We start from the raw sequence: 17737 nt of genomic DNA, 5'->3' as shown, positions 1-17737 counted from the left end.
GAATTGAACTGAACTGAACTTATTGGAGCTGAGCTGAACTGAACTAAACATCTAAACTGAACTGAATTTATTAAAGCCGAACTGAACTGAAAATAATTTAAAGAGAACATGTCCTAAGTCCAAATACTTGCGCTCAACAAAGTAGTGATGAGGACTAATGTACTTCTACTTCGTATGTGGTAATACGGAGTATTATGAGTTTTTGTAACTATTTAGATACAGAGTAATTGACTACGCAGTAATTGTTAAGGATAACTCATATGTGAACAATACGGTCTCTCAAACTATTAGCAACTAGTCAATTAACTGAATCTACGACACCAACTACACATACTACAACACTTACTTTTGTCGAACATGTCGTTTTCCGGCACATACTGTACAAGATTAGCAAGTTGAAATCCTTACAAGAAGCTGATAGGACCAAACATACATCCAAAAATACAAGCTTTACAGGAAACTTCGTTGGTCTTTTAGCCTTTGTACTCATGTTTATACTTCTACTAGTAGTATAGCAGCCCACTATTTATACACCACTTTTTACTTTTATTTTATTTTTTAATACTAAAATCGGAAAAATTAGAAATAAATTTAAGGCCGACATCATCCAATGATACAACTGGCTTGTCCACGTCAGCAAAACATCCGTACACCTGGTCCGACACGTGGCAGTTTATCTGGTCCGGATATTACGCAGAATATTCCATTTATAGGTTTACCAATTTGTTAGTAAAGGATTATTCTCCCTTGATTTTGGAATATGCTCTTTGCTACAGTAGTACATTATTGACCTCCCCTAATTACAATCAAGTAAAAGATTTTATTTTAAGTATTTTATTTATTACTTTTAAATTTTTTTGTGGAGGTTAAGATTAAGCTAGTGGCTAAGCAAGTTGTCATATTGCCATATTGCTTAGATTTTACTCGTCCCTACTACTGTACTTTGCAAATTCTTTCAACTTTCGGTTGATTTACTTTTATCTGCGTATGTACAACAACTTGTCATTCTCGAGTTTCCACTTTTCACCTTCTTAAAAATGAAAACTAAGGCTTTTAATTAATTTTTCGAGTTTTTACTTTTTCACCTTAAAATGACCGTTTTACAATAAAATTAATGTAAATCCACTTTACACAAGGTTTATTGTTATATACTACCTCCGTTCCATATTATGTGCAGCGATTAGACATTTTTCTCTCTACTTTATGTCAAATCGTTGTAAATAATATGTAACAGAGGTAGCATTTAGTACTAGTATATAATTAGAAATGTTATCACAAATCTTTCGAGTACTCTAGATACAATCTATATTAATTTATTTGATTTGACTACATATGAGTTATGTAGACATGTGAAACGTATAATGTGTTAAGATAATACATACAGATTGAAATTCCGGAATTATTATTTCATCCAATTAAACTTAAAAGAACTATCAACTAATCAAAATCAGATTGAAACAACATTAATTATACAGTCAAATATGGCTGGATATCCAACCTATTAAAAACAATGGAACTTCAATATGAATCCAAAGTATCTAAAATCTAAATAACCTTTTTTTTAATAAATGGATAGATATCTCATTCCTTAAAAAAAAAAAAAAAAAAAAGGATAAATATCTCATTGTTTGAATGAGAACATGGGATACTTTGATTATACGAATTAGCTTCTTTTAGAAGGTTAGATGCGTTTCACAAGAGAAGTTACTAGATATGGTAATAAGTCAAATAATTGTAATACAAATTCTTGTAGCATGTATATCATTATATGTTTTGAAAGTAAGATCTAGAAACTAAAATGAGAGGAAATTTATGATAATTACAATAATATGGACAAATTTATATTAAATTGGACATTATATTAATGAGTTTGATAGTAACTTTGAAGAATTGTGTGGCATGCAATAATGTTTAGATTTATCTATAATGTCCCAAACAAATTAAAGGGAATAGTCACAATCATCTATTTGTTGCTATTGTTACTAGGAGTGGATAATTAAATCATAGTATGACAGGAAGACCTTTCAGTATCTACGACTACGAGTATATAATGCAATGCTCAATTATTTAACTTCACATCTTAAATGAAATATATATAGGTCACCATCAAATTACTTTCTTGCTAGCTAGTTAATAGTTATATCTAGTGGTGGAATTTATATTAAAATTGCGGTGAATAATGTTTGTAACAAAATATTTTTTTGAAAAAAAATTAGGTTTACACTTTGTATGCACATGTAAAAACAAAAAAATTACAACGGTTGTAGGTAGGAGAATCTATTACTCTATCCAAATTGGAGTTTATTTTAATTTGTCGAGAATTTTCCCTCCTAATTTTTATTTTTATTTTTTTGGTAGAAGCATATATTAATTTGCCTAGGAAATTCATTATTTTTATTTCTTATTATAATTTTTTTAAGACTATAATTAACTATTGTGTTTTTTTTTCAATCATCAATAAGCTAAAAAATCGAGCATGACTTGGAAATTATCTACTCCGTATTTTTTAGAGAAATTATCCCTTAAGGTGGGGTGGCACGCTCCCTTTATTGAGATGAAGATCATTTATCTCTAAGTCCCATATTGTAATTAATTAATTATCATTATTGTTATCATAAAAGTCTTTAATGAATACAATCCTTTGCATGATTTGTTTTCTAAGCCATAAATAATTTGTCCTCCACGGGGCCTAATTATGTTGATATCTTGTAAAAAAAAGTCCTTAATTGTGGGACCTAATATACCTACAAAAATTTAAAAACACTAAACTAATTAATATCTTTAAATATATTTTTAATCAATCATTAATTAGTGCTTTTATGAAGAAATATCTATAACTCTAAATTATTGACGGTTTACTACTTGATGTTGAGGTATTGCATATAATTTCAATAATGTACATCTTTGAATAACAATAACTTAAATGTATAATGAAAATTAATAATATGAAACTATACTTGGCCTCCAAACAAATATATATATATATATATATATATATATATATATATATATATATATATATATATATATATATATATATATATATATATATATAAATCACTTACTTGTATATGTTTTAAATGCTTATTATAATCAAAAGATAATTTCTCTTGAAATATAATTTTTCAAATGGGACATACTCACATACACAAGGGAATAGAGATAGGGTCTGTTCACATTTACTTAATTTCAGTTCAGTTCAGCTCCTAATTTTCCTCTTTCATAAAATATTCATTTCAGCTCAATTCAGTTCAGTTCAGTTCAGTTCATCAGCTCAGCTCCAATCAGTTCAGTTCAGATCAATTCAGCTCAGTAAATGTGAACAGGCTCGTAGTATATGTAAGTTAAACTCAGGTGAAACAATAACAAAATTGACAATTTCTTTAATTTTGGATATTATATCACATTCATCATTTAACTTTTAAGTTTGATTATGTATTGCTTTAAATTTTACAAGTATGTCTTTAATTAATACTTAATACTTAATACTAGTAATTACTAGGGAATAGATAATTTTGTATTTTTTTTATCTTTTGTTTTTTTTCATAAAAGGAGTCAAGTGTCAACCCCTTCGATAATGTTCACCACTTAGCTGAAGTAATAGGGAACAATTCTTTGGCTAGAATTTAGGTAGGAAATTTAGGGGTGACAATCGACAATTACAGGCCATGCATTATTTCTTGGCCTCCAAAAATTGGATAAATTAATAACACATCCATGCATTCTTGCACGCACTTCTTTTCATAGCTACTATTTCATGCATATATAAATATAATTAACCTTTCTCTATCAAATGCATCATTTTCATAACCACGTACGTAATTTAGTCTTCTTGTTTTATATGAAATTAGTCTAATTTCCGAATATGCCTATGTATTGTTAAAATTATTAAGCCAGTATTTATTATCAATGTCACACAACTAGGGCTTTTTTTATACTGTATGACTATTAGTTTAATTTTAGAATTTGCATTGGTTTTATGAGCTTTCATCATGGGCATCTTTGAACGAGCATTTTGGCCACGAGTTCAAGCAAAAGCTCATTCAGACCAAAGAATAAATTATATTACTAAAACTTTTATGGAGTAATTTATATAGTAGCGCCTAGATGTGTAGCATAATATTTAATCGAAATATGATTAATATACTCTTCTGAAATGATCAAAATAAATATATTTTAGACCAACTTCTACTACATTAGACAATTTTTTATCGTGTCCACCGCGTTGTTAAATAAGGGCATGTTCTCATTGACTGAACTCAGGTGAACTGAAATGAAATGAAATGAATATTTTATAAGAGGATCATGAAATTAGGAGCTGAAGTGAACTGATTTGACCTGAAAATAAACGTATGAGAACAAGCCCTAAGTAACTCAAGTCTAATGGTGACTTCATGACTTCACCACATGTTTAAAATTGATAGAGTAATTTATATATTCACTTGTATTTCACTTATATGTCCAAGCTTAATTACAGAAATGATATTAGATTATAAAATTTGTTTTTCCTGTACATTTATTTTTGATTTGAAAAACGAATATTAAATAACCCTTATTTTTTTAGAATCGATCAAAACATACTTGTCAAATTTTGAACACTTAGAAGCAAGTTAGTAGAAGAAACCTAAGGGTTTTTAAAAATTATATTACTCCATTTAGGATTTTTTGAGTTCAAACCATGTCCATATTGAATGATTTTCATACCTAACTTGAATAAAAAAAAGTGGAAAAACTAAACACCTGCAATATAAAAAAAATCATTCACAACCAAGCTAATGTATGAAAAGATTACATCATAATACCTTATTATCTTGACGTGTATGTAAGGATTATTGGATAAATATAATGTGAGGTAGTGAGACTATACGAAAGTATATAAGTGGGGTTAGCCGATAACACTCTCGTTTTCAATGACAAGACTAGAGATCAAGTCCTCATCTAAGAATAGATAGAAAAAAAAGATCAAAATGAGTTTAATGTGTTAAAGATTAGTTTCTTATAAGGTCTTAAAAAAAAAAAGAGCAATCCAATAGAAGTTTATATACCTCATCCCAAAAAATAAAAGTTAAAATTTAGATTGATGAAGCAAAATAAACCAAGAAAATAGGTGGAAAATTGGGATATAAAAAGCATATTCGTTGTTATAAAATAGATGCGGACCAATACAAAAGCATATTCCAATTCACCCTTTGATTGGGCGGGGCCATATCTTTTGACGGACATTCTTTGTCACCTCAGATAAACATACTAGTACTTTTTTTTGACACAAACAGATAAACATACTTGCATAGAAGGATCTCTCCTTTTTTTTTTTTTTTTTTTTTTTTTTTTTTAACTTGACTTGTTTCTTTTATCACGCTTGTCAATGCACAAGTTTAACCATTAATAATTTTAATACTCTATAAGTAAAAATTATAAAAGTTATATATTGTGATAGTACTTATGTAGACGATTCTAACAAGTTCCTACATGAATATGTTTTTCTTTACCTATAATTCACAAAAGACGGTTAAAGGTGGGTTGGTGAATAGTGTAAAAGTCAAAGCGGGTCAAGCAAAAAAGAACGGAGGAAGTATTATATGATTCAATGAATATTGTAGTACGTGTTTAAGATATCAACTACTCTAAAAGTTTTTGGCGGACAATGTCCGGAGTCGTTATATACATATTGAAAACGAACTTTAATAATAAAAATTATGTGATAAAATACAAGTATAAATTAAATAGCTATAGGTTTTATGTATGAGCAAATTAAAGAAATGAGATTAATTTTTGTTATTATAGATTGTTGATAAATATACATGTATAAAATTAAACATTAAATCTTCAAGTTTATGAATATGATTAACTCTTTTTAACAAAACGTTGTAGACATGTGAGTATATGACATGTTATTGGAGTAATGGTTGAAGTTAAAGTTAATGAACATAAAGTCATAAGTTCAAACATTTATGCTAACAATTATTTAAATTACTAATCAGAGTTTAGCATAAGCAACCATAAAAATCGAAATTTGTAATAATTTTAAGAGCTAGGGAATTACATTTCTTTGATTTGTAAAGGTCACTTTCTCATGCAATTAAATGTATTTGTTCTTTATAAGCTTAAGCAAGGAAGTCTACATATAATTATTAGAGTGATTGACAAAGTATTTCTTATGGAATATAGATGTCAACTATTTATTTGATAAAGTTTAGCCTAAACCTTTCACATAGATTAGTATTGTTAAATTCAATACCAGCAATTAATTAATATTTTCACCAAAAAAAAGCAATTAATTAATATTTCACGAAAATAATTAAATTTCTTCTAACTTTTTTAAATACTAATTTATTTTTCATTTCCTAAAAATTATTCAAAATCGATTTTTACAAGATGAAGCCTTCTCGATTTATATGGTTTTTAGAAGTCTGATCAAATTGATGATCTCACTACAACAAATCTTAGCCACTACTATAATGTTCTAATTCAATACCGTACTTGTTATGATGAATTGCTTGTATTAGTTGAAACGATAATATATGAAAAACACGGAGTATTACGTATATACTCCACAATAAAAGTATATGACATATTTAACAACCCTCCAAAATAAGAAATAACGTAAAAGTCAAAACAAATGAAGTAAAAATAACTTAAAATAACTTCCCCAATTCTCCACTTAATAGAACAAAACGTTTCTGAGTTGCAGAAATATTCCAAGCCCTATATAAATACTAGTTTTTTTTTTTTTTTTTTTTTCTTTTTTTTTTTGAAGAACTATATAAACATTTTTTTATTCAATATAATAATATTTCTTAATTATCAAAGAAAAAATAAAAACAATATTAAAAAAAATAACATTCATTTTATAAGTAGCCCACGTCTAGCTCAGAAAACGGCCTCGCTTCAAACGAACTTCTTCTTCTTGTTCGTAAAAAGAAGTAAGCTGCAATATCCAAACTCATTCTTCGGTAGAAGAGAGAGAAAATTTTATAAATTGCCAAATTATTTTCTTGATAATCCCAAAGTTCAAGGCAAGTTATCAATCCACTATATATCAGCTCATTCTAAGGTAATTTTGCTTAATTTACTCATTATATTACCTTAATCTTCAAGGATTTTTTTTTAATTATGATTTATTGATTTTTTTTCTGGAGTTATAATTACGTTGAATGTTAAAAGTTTGTGTTTTTCTTGTTTTGGGGATGAAATTAGATAATGGGTAATCGTGGAATTGATCAGAGAATTCTGGGTTTTGTTTTGAATGTTTAATTTAATTTATTTTTCCCAGAATTATTTTATCAATTATGTAGAAATAAAAATTAAAATCATAGAAGTGGGGGATGAAATTCTGATTTTTATTAAGAAAATTGCTAATTGAGATGAAAAAATAGAAAGAAAAATGAAATGTTGGGTTAGACTGTTAGTTCATAATTCATGAAACAGAGGAAATTACTGTTACAATTAATAAGACTGAAAATAAAAATTTTTTGCTTTGATTGGTGACTGATATTTTGGATGTTTCACCTCAAAAGTTACCTAAATAACGTTTTGGCTTGATAAAAAATCTTCAATTTTTGAATAGTAATGAATAGTTAAAGTTAATGTTAAATCAAATACATATCAGTATTTCCTTGATCAGATTATGTGGCTAGAATTTAACACTTTGATTAATTTAAACTAGGAAATTAATAATATTTGATTAAAACAAAAAATGAAAGATACAAGTTTGTTTAGGAATATAGAATTATAATTGGCTTATAATAAATTAATTAAATTGTAATTGTGCACTAAAACATGGTTTTATGTCTCTTGTTTTACAGCTTGCTTGGTTTGTTGTTACCTGTGTAAGAAGATATCTTCCCAAATACAAAGACTTTGGCCTTTTCCTCATATTTGATCATTACTCATGAGTTCATCAATAGGTTCAATTCATGAACTATATCATAGCCTAGAAATCAAAGATGAAAGACCTTATGTGATTCGAGTTATCGAAGATATCAAGAAAAGATCACTTTCATACCATACCTACCAAGGACTTGTATTGATTGTAACATTTTTATCATATGCAACATACCATGTAACCCGAAAAACCTCGAGTATAGTGAAGAGTGCCCTTGATCCTCAAACACCAACATCGCCTTCATTAGACTTAAAATCCTACCCATGGCAGAAAAATTACCTAAACTTATCTAATGGAAATGTAACATTATTGGGTGCAAACAATGGTGGATGGGAGCCATTTAATGGGAGTGATGGCACGGCTATGCTCGGTTACCTTGATGTGGCTTTTCTTGCAGTCTATGCTGGAGGAATGTTCTTCTCAGGGCACCTTGGAGATAGAATGAATTTGAGAGTGTTTTTAACTATTGGGATGATTGGAACTGGATTTTTTACAGCATTATTTGGAATGGGATATTGGTTTAACATTCATAATTTTTACTACTATTTGATTGTTCAAATGCTTGCTGGTGTGTTCCAATCCACTGGTTGGCCTTCAGTTGTTGCAATTGTTGGAAATTGGTTTGGAAAGGGTGGCAGGGGTTTGATCATGGGCATTTGGAACGCGCATACTTCAGTTGGCAACATCACTGGTTCTTTGGTCGCGTCTGCCTTATTGAAGTATGGGTGGGGATGGTCAATGTTTGTTCCTGGTCTTATGATTGGGTTCTTTGGCTTGGTTGTTTTTTTCATGTTGCCTGTTAGTCCCTTATCCGTTGGGATGCATATGGGTGATGAAGAAACGGATTCTCCTAAGAAAGGTTTCTTGGCCGAACCCTTTATGCCCTTGGAAGCAATTGCTGAACATGAAACACTCGAGGAGGAAAAGGCTGTTGGATTCATTGAAGCATGGAAGATTCCTGGAGTAGCCAATTATGCTCTTTGCCTGTTCTTCGCGAAATTGGTTGCTTATACTTTCCTGTATTGGCTTCCCTTTTACATCAGTTATACAGGTACTTACTTCTTTGATTGAGTTGAATAGCCAGTTTTCTTGTCTGCATAATACATTATATAATACTGCGAGTTCTGAACCATAACAAAATTTTATGTACATTGCAGAAATTGGAGGAGAATACCTATCTAGTGAGACAGCAGGAAACCTGTCAACCTTCTTCGATTTAGGAGGTGTGGTTGGTGGAATTTTAGCTGGTTTTGTATCTGATAAACTTGATGCCAGGGCTATAACAGCGGCTTCCTTTACATATTTTACCATCCCGGCTCTGTACATGTACAGAAGCTATGGATTCATCAATGTGTATATGAATATTGGCCTCATGTTCATTGCCGGAATGTTTGTCAATGGACCGTATGCTTTAATCACAACTGCAGTTTCAGCTGATCTCGGAACACATAAATCACTCAAGGGTAACTCAAGGGCACTTGCTACTGTCACCGCGATTATAGATGGTACAGGCTCAATTGGTGCTGCTATTGGACCTTTGCTTACAGGTTACTTCTCAGCCATAAGCTGGGATGCAGTTTTCACAATGTTGATGACAGCAGCTTTAATAGCAGGACTACTACTCACTAAACTTGTGATCGATGAAATACGTGCAAAAATTGATGGATACAGATCTCCTAGAGGGTCAAGAGCAGATGTTCTTGTATGAAAATAAACAAAAATCCCGTAAAACAGGATAATTTTTTTTGTTAATTGTGTGATTATTGTTAGAGTGTTCATGAACTTAGGCTCATATATATCCTCAGCTCGTAGGAAGAAACGAAGAGATGGCAAAGACCCTCGACGTCTAACTAGAGTTGGAGCAAAGGATCACATACATTCATCTGTACATTCTGTATTAGAGGGCTTTTACAGGGGATATTACTACCAAGTACCAAGTTCAAGGATCAGAAATCCCTTATTTGGGATATCAGAAACTAAGAAAAAGATTGTGAAATTTTATTTTCCTTTCCATAAATTATATTTTGAATTATGGAGGGAAAAGCTTCATGTTGTAAATTATATTTATCACATTTGTACAAAGTTTTGTTTTTGTATGTTTTGTACTAAAAAATCGGCATTCAAAAAAATCGTTTATTTATGAGGCACGAAGTTTTTACTCCATTCTTTTTATTCTGTATACCATTGTGAGCTGAGAATGTTTAAAGTTGAAGCTTGTTTATACTTGTATTTTACATACTCGTATTATAGAAAATGACCGACGGAGTATTATTTATGAAACAAAGAAAACTAATTATTACATACTACTATAAAAAAAAATATTGTTTTGGGTCGAGAGAGTAGGAATTCATGTTACTCTACAATGACTTTTGTATTGTAGGCAAAATTCATTTTTCTCCAAGGACAAGTGTGGTTATGTCTCAAAAATATATGTCAATCTTGGATTACCTACTAATTCCTTACACTTTGTATTTGTGCAACAAAAGGTTTCTTGATCGGTTGAACGTTGCATTGCATATTATAGTTCCATACACACTATCAGTCTTTATTGAACTAAAACACGACTTTCAAATATTTGATACCACACGTACAATTATTTTCCAATTTTATCAACTAAACTAGCTATTTTGTAGAGTTTTATTAAAAAAAGAAAAGAAAGTCGGTAGAAATAACACTCCTCTACAGCCCCCCCTCAATCTTTATATTGGGAAATTGATATTTTATAGTGGGATAAGCATTCAACTCCAAAATGGATCTACATGTACATCAATTCGATAAAAAGATAGGCTTAAAATCCTCCATAATAAATCAATTGAAACTTAAAATTAATAATGGTTGAAATCATATAGGCAAGGAAATTTCCTCTTCTAGAATTGTCACATGTAAATTGAAATCTTGAAATCATTTTAGGTATGCAAGGAAATTTCCTCCTTGTCTTCATCACCCAACATAACAAGTACCATATTGCTAATTATATTCACACTAAAGTACAAGGTTTATATACTCATATTACACTTACACTAAGCTAGCATGCATTTAATTTTTACCTATAGTTTTTATTATTTTACTTGTATGATTACTTTAATTTAATATTAAACCGTGTCAAAACTATGAGCTATAATTAAACCTTCTACTATATTTATTGGCTACAACTTGTAGATAAGGCCGCTTAATTACTGTTGAACATGTCCCAAATTAATTTTATTTAGGGAGTACTAATCATGCTTAGTAGGCTTTAGTAGCTATCAAATGCTGTCATTATGAAATGGACAAAGTAATTAACTAGTTTAATTAGTATTTTTTAGGTAATTAAAGTTTTGTTTCTGGAATTGAGAGGAGGGGACCACTATATATGAAAAGTAATTGTGATATCATGCAATTATTCAACGTATTAGAAATTGATTTGGATGTGACGCCAAGAACCTTCAAAGGGGGGATATGATGATGTATTATTGACAATCTATGCATAATTGCATATATATGTACAATTTTTTAATAACTGTAACTGTGGCAAGATTCACATTAGTTGCGAATATACGTGTTGTCTAAGGGCTTGTTTGGTATCATTTATACGTATTGTTGATTTTGATATAAATGATCGTCCTAATCAATATGGTCCTCAACTGGCCTTCCGAATCTCCTTTGCCCCTAATTAGACAGCTCTTGTAAGTTGTAAGCCTTGTTGCTTTTGCTTGTGGTGTTTTTCAAGTATATGAAAATGTGTAATTAGTGGCTCATTATAGTGATTGGAACTCCAGCTTAGTGCAATACAAGATCGAGAATAGTTGCTTGTTTTCTAAACAACTTCAATTAATTAAATGTGATTACTATCTTGTAATGTGTATGAAAACAAAGATTTAAGCTTGGACATGATGATAAATGTTAGGAATCAACCTTTGAATATTCTCAAATTGTTTAGAAAAGTTATATTTATCTAGTGAAATTAAGTTCAATGATTCTTATAGACTTTTAAGCCTTTATACATATCCAATAAATTTGGACGTCGTAAAAAAAAAAAAAAAAAAAAAGAATCATTGGTATGTACAAAAAAATAAAATATCTTGATTATATATGAAGTGGGTGTTGATTTTTAGTATGTGGTTGACAAAAATGTTGACAAATTTGCTATAATTGTAAATTATAGAGATTAAGATAGTCTTTAGTCACTAATAATGATTCTAAATCATACTATAAAGTCTACAATTCTTGAATATTATTGGAAATTTGGATTGACGAATGACTGACTCTTGCTTATGCATTTTGAATACGCAAGTCTTAAAAAACTAGTGCTTGTATGAATATACTAAACACCTTGTTCTCTAGCACCTATTATAAAAGGTATGTGTTCACTAGGAACAAGGGATTTAGGTGGATGTAGGTAACTATGTAGATGAAGGTTGTGAATTATGAGCCACAAGTTTAACTTAATTAGAATTTAATGATTTGTATAAGATGAAATTGTCGTAATTTGTATACTTACGTAAATGGTGCAATACAAGCCTGTCACATAAAACAGTTTGAAACCGAGAGGAAAACACTAATCACTTGAGCTATCCCTCACTATGTGTGATGAGACTTATATGAACGATTTATTATTACTTCAAAATTGTTGTCAGATATTGCCACTTTACTGATGATGCAACGATATTCCGCATCCCATTTTCATTTAATAAAAAATGGCCCATCAAAATGGTCTATTCCAAACAAGCAAAAGTTAAACAAGCAATACATATGGTTAAATATGAAGCAATAATAGTGGTTAAAATAAAGTGACCACTTGAAATTGGGGAATTGATTATTTGAGTCATTCTCCAAAGTCTAGATTAGTGCCATCATGCGAGTTAGGCTTTACTTTATTTTAAATTAATTGAGGTCATCTTTTATGTGAACCACAATTTAGATTTATGTTTTTTGACAGAGAACCACAATTTAGATTACTAATCATAGCAATCAATCTTTTAACCACTAATTTAAGATTTACACATATTTTATATAAATAACCCTACTGTGATAATAGTAATATATAGTGATACTAACCTCGTCACCTTGATTACACATAATGATAATGAAGTAGCGATTATTGTACCTATGATGTTTGTCACACAATTTTGACAAAAAAATTAGGAAACAAAATTGTCACATAATTAAGTGTTAGAAGTTCCTAAAAAAAATATAAAAATTACTACAAAAAATCTTGTAAGAAGAGACGATTAGACTACGGGCCTATCCTGATTTACTAAACTGAGTTGAACTGAATTGATTGGAGCTGAATTGAACTGAACTAAACTGAACTGAATAGAGCTGAAATGAATTGTTTATGAGAGAATTAGGAACTGAACAGAACTAAACTGAACTGACTGAGCTGAAGAGAACATGCCCTACACGTAGCCTATAGGTTTATCATTGATTACTAAAATAATTTTGTGAGAAGGAAAAATATTTGATTTCTTTAATTTACTTTTTATAAATAAAAATCTACTTTTTTTTTAATGTAATTTTTTTTGTCGTAAGTTAATCTAAATACAAAAGGATCAATATAGCATATAAAAGAGATTTATCAAGAGCATAAGAGACATCAAAATATAAGCGATTATGTTAAAAAGTGGGGGGGGGGGGGGTGTTGGTTTGGAAAATGGAAATGGAGTGCAAAGGAAACAAATATGATGGGAAAAAGAAATCATTTAGTTATTAGGCCTATTACCTTTTCATTTGTTTGGTTTTACCATGGAAATAAATGACATTTGTTAAGAGGAGGGTAAACATATTTGTTACCCTAAGCGTAAATGTAATGATAATTGTTACCGAGCCTTCAAACCAAACACACGGTAACGGGTTCGATTTAATCGAATCCGTTTTCAATCCAAAAGAAATACACTAACCAAACGCCCTAAATGTTTATAAGTGTTTTGGGACTTTAATGTTAATATTGGACTAGTACAATTTGTTGCAAACTCGCAATAAATCCAACAATAGATAGAAGTTTCCATATAATAATTCTGTTCTAACCAAAAAAAAAAAAAAAAAAACCCTTTCCTCGTCTTGCTTTCGCGTTTCACAATCCTTTGATCCAGGGATTAATCTTTACTATAATCCGTTGCATTGTGAAAACCAGACATGGAAGACAAAGTAGTGTTGAAGTACAATGATATTGTGTTGCGAGATTCAGATCTTGACACATTACAAGAACCGTGTTTCCTCAATGACCAAATCATTGCATTCTACTTCAGTTACCTTTGCTCATCTAGCAAAACTGATGATATCCTGTTTGTCAAACCGAGTGTATCTGTCTGTCTAGCAGACTGCGAGGATGATAAATTTGTTGAAGATTTCGCGAATTCCTCTAATCTGTCAAGCAAGAGACTGGTTCTTTTCCCTGTTAATGACAACGATGAATCTGGTGGGAGTCATTGGAGCACCCTGGTGTATGACAGGATGAAGAATTTGTTTATGCATTATGACAGCATGCAGGAATTGAATAGCTTTCATGCCATGAAGCTGTATGATGCCGTCAAGGAATACATGGGGCCGGGTGGAAGTGAAGTTTCAAGGGCGCAAATCTCATCACCTTCATTAAAGAAACAGAAGAATAATAAGAAGAAATGCGTGCAGTCTGGAGTATCCAAACCTGTTGAAGACGCGAAATCTGAATCAGTTGCTGCTACCGGACCTGCACTTTTACCCAAGTATATGGAATGTGAGACCCATCAGCAATCAAATGGATATGATTGCGGTCTATATGTGTTAGTCATTGCCAGAGAAATCTGTAGGTGGCGCTCAAATCAAAAGGGGTGACATGATTTCAGCAATACAGAAGCAAGTTGATGATTCTGTGGAGGTGAATATGCGAAGCGAGGTGCTTGATAACATACAGCAGTTGGCCGAGTACTGACTTTTACATCAGTTACAACTTTTTACTTTTTTCGAGGGAAACATCATTTACAACTTGATGAAATAGTTATTATGTAGACAAACTTAAGGCTAGGCTAGAAATCCGAACATTTATTAATTTCTACAGAGTATGTAATTCTGTAAATAGAAAGTTAATTACAACTTCTGTGCACTGTTTCCTAGTAGGGTTTCCCAAGATTGTAGGCTAACACTACAAACTACAATGAAAATCCAGCTAAACTTGGATTGGACCGAAGAAATTGTTTCTGAAGACCCAGAAACTCCATGAACAGAAGAGTGACATAGTGAAGTGATTACACAGCGAAAAAGAGTTAACAGCGAAAAAGAGGCTAAATGCTTAACATCTACAGGTATATAGGACTCACCATCCAAAAATACAGTGTCCATTCAAAAAAAAAAATAAAAAAAAAAAATAATCCAATAATACAAATTATACAATTTATATCTCAATCATAAGTAAAAGCCAATCAGCCACAGCATATTCGAGGCAACACTGGTCAGATCCTATATAATGCAGGATGACATATGAGATTTTTCATGCACTACATTTACCAAAGCAATCCATAATCAGCTAACTAGTAACAGTTCCAATTATTTCATTAGACAATTTTTTTTTTTTGGAGAAACTTTTCATTAGACAGTTGACAAACCAGGTCGAAATGAAATCCTATGATACTACAGGTTATGAGCAGGAATCTGCAGCTTATGACAACTCAACTTCCAATAAGAGGAAAAGAATGAGTCATGCAAAGATGTTTCAGATACACAATGCTCACAGGCGGGAACGCCAAAGTAAAAGCAAGAAAGGCAAAGAAGGTAATCGTGAAACTAATCACTGCTTAAAAAGGGGTGGGTTTCATAAAAAGCCTGGAGCAACTATAAAGGTAGCTAGAATAGCTCACAAGGTGAATATCAAGTATAGGAAAGTTCCAGGCCTTATACTTGCTTAATCTGTTTGACGAAAAGTTATGATTCAGTAGTAGGGCCTGTTCACATTTACTTAACTGAGCTGAGCTGAAGTGAAATGAATATTTTATGAGAGAAGGAAATGAATATTTTAAGAGAGAAGCGAACAGGCCCGTCGTTAGAATGCACTATAAAAACATCCAATAACTCCTCCCAATGATTCACAATAAACTTGCTTGTACATTCAACTTGAACCGGATAGGCAGCATACATATTAATCTTTTAATTAGGGCTTACTACTCTGAAATATTTAAATTCAAGCCATAAACCGTGAAACCTGACATAGTTTGTCAGGCTCAGAGTCAGCACTCAGCAGGACATGTTCATGGGTGAGCAAGCTGTAATTGTATACATCATCCAAACCATGGATTAAACCTATCTCAACCATAAGCGAAAACCAATTAGGCATTCCATGTTCAAGGTGAAATTGAGCATAACTTATGTAATACAGGAAGCTGAAGACCTGTCAAAGCTGTTCATAGCTGAGTTGCTTTAACTAAGGCAATTTACGGATAAAAAAAGAGTTCTGATCAATCAATCCTACAATGACAAGACAGTATACCTAGCAAGCAGATTCTAAGGATAGTAACAAAGAAGGCACCTGCAATTTCCGCACCACTCTACCACTCATTATTGGCATCATAACATGACATACAAGAAGCCAATAAACTAGAGAAAATTCAAAGGCAAAAACGCAGGATTTGTATCCATGTAGCTCCAAAAACCTTAAGAACAAGTTTCAGAAGTAATATTTAGCCCTGATTAAGAAGACGGGAATGCCTTCAAAGCCTTTTGCAACTTCAAGGAAGATACAGTCTCTCATGAGAGTGAAGAAGGGCAGAAGGCTGGTAGAAAAGAGAGAAGGGAGTTCAAGCTGCTGAATCTTACTGATAGATTTCTATCTAATAACAAATCAAGTTCGACAATATGATCCACCATCTAAGCTTCCGCTATAAGTCATTCTAATGATTCAAAAGAAACTTAAGGATACATCCCACATTCCCACAACTTGCCCTTACTATGCAGTGCATACTGCACTCTAAAACCAAATACCAAAGTGCCCTCTAAAAACAGACATTGGTATTGCGCCGATGTTTGCATCTATATGCATTCTACATTGCCTAACAACAGCAGCAAAATAAGAAAGTTTCATTGTTCCTAATTCAATTGCACATTAGAAAACCAACTGAAAAACTTCAAACATCAATATATAGTGACTTCAAAACAATACGAACAAAACCAGACAGTATAATTAAACACAAACTATAGCCTCAGACTTATACCAGCCCAAGTTCTATGATTTTTTTTTTTTTTTAAAAAAAAAAAAATATCAAATCCCTACAACATGAACTCTGTAGTTCTATGCAATTGGTGTACAATCACAACATTCACAAACCTAACCAATAATCTCATACAATATCATAATTCATTCATAACATCATCAACAATTTCATCAATAAAAGGAAACCTATAAATTCAAAAACTTGTCAAGAACAAAATTTTCTTCAATTTAAATTATCAGTATCAAAATTTACATTACTCGAATAATATTTAATATTTGACACTTCCCACAAAAATCTAAGTATACCCCACCTCAAAAAATCCAGCTAAATCACCAAGAATTGCTTATACTATTACAACTACCCACAAAACCACATTGAAAAAAAATTAAAAATCATATTGAACCCTAATATGAAAAAGTAAAACCTGTTAGAATTGAATGATCCCAGAAAAAATTGATTAATCTTCGTCAGATTTCTTGGGTTTGCGATAATTTTGCTCGATGAGACGACCCATGAACAAGGCGGTTGAAGCGAGCTTTTGAACATCAGGAACTTTGTAATTCTGGGCGATATAAACGCCGCAAACAGTGCCCACCATGAATGAGAAGCAGCTCTTCACTATTCCCATTATTTCACCTTCGTTCTTTGTTATTCTTCTTCTTCCCTCGAAATAATTCGAGGTGATTTTCTGGGT

General features: G+C 31.3%; 2 protein-coding genes across 2 annotated transcripts; both read left to right on the top strand.

Moving 5' to 3' along the window:
- The first annotated feature begins 6844 nt into the window (after positions 1-6844).
- Positions 6845-10046, top strand: LOC145631797 (putative glycerol-3-phosphate transporter 1). Its single transcript, XM_081683973.1, has 3 exons — positions 6845-7054; positions 7806-8936; positions 9043-10046. The coding sequence occupies exons 2-3, from the start codon at positions 7892-7894 to the stop codon at positions 9591-9593; spliced, it is 1596 nt and encodes a 531-aa protein (XP_081540099.1). The 5' UTR covers positions 6845-7054; positions 7806-7891; the 3' UTR covers positions 9594-10046.
- Positions 10047-13999: 3953 nt separating this feature from the next.
- Positions 14000-14753, top strand: LOC145630323 (NEDD8-specific protease 1-like). Its single transcript, XM_081682574.1, has one exon. It carries the CDS (start codon positions 14000-14002, stop codon positions 14675-14677), a length of 678 nt encoding a protein of 225 aa, XP_081538700.1. The 3' UTR covers positions 14678-14753.
- Positions 14754-17737: the final 2984 nt, after the last annotated feature.

This window comes from Chenopodium album, chromosome 5 (genome assembly GCF_948465745.1).
Source record: "Chenopodium album chromosome 5, dcCheAlbu1.1, whole genome shotgun sequence".
NCBI lineage: Eukaryota > Viridiplantae > Streptophyta > Magnoliopsida > Caryophyllales > Amaranthaceae > Chenopodium > Chenopodium album.
The sequence above is the reverse complement of the archived record's forward strand: the minus strand, read 5'-3'. Positions and strand labels throughout refer to the sequence as shown.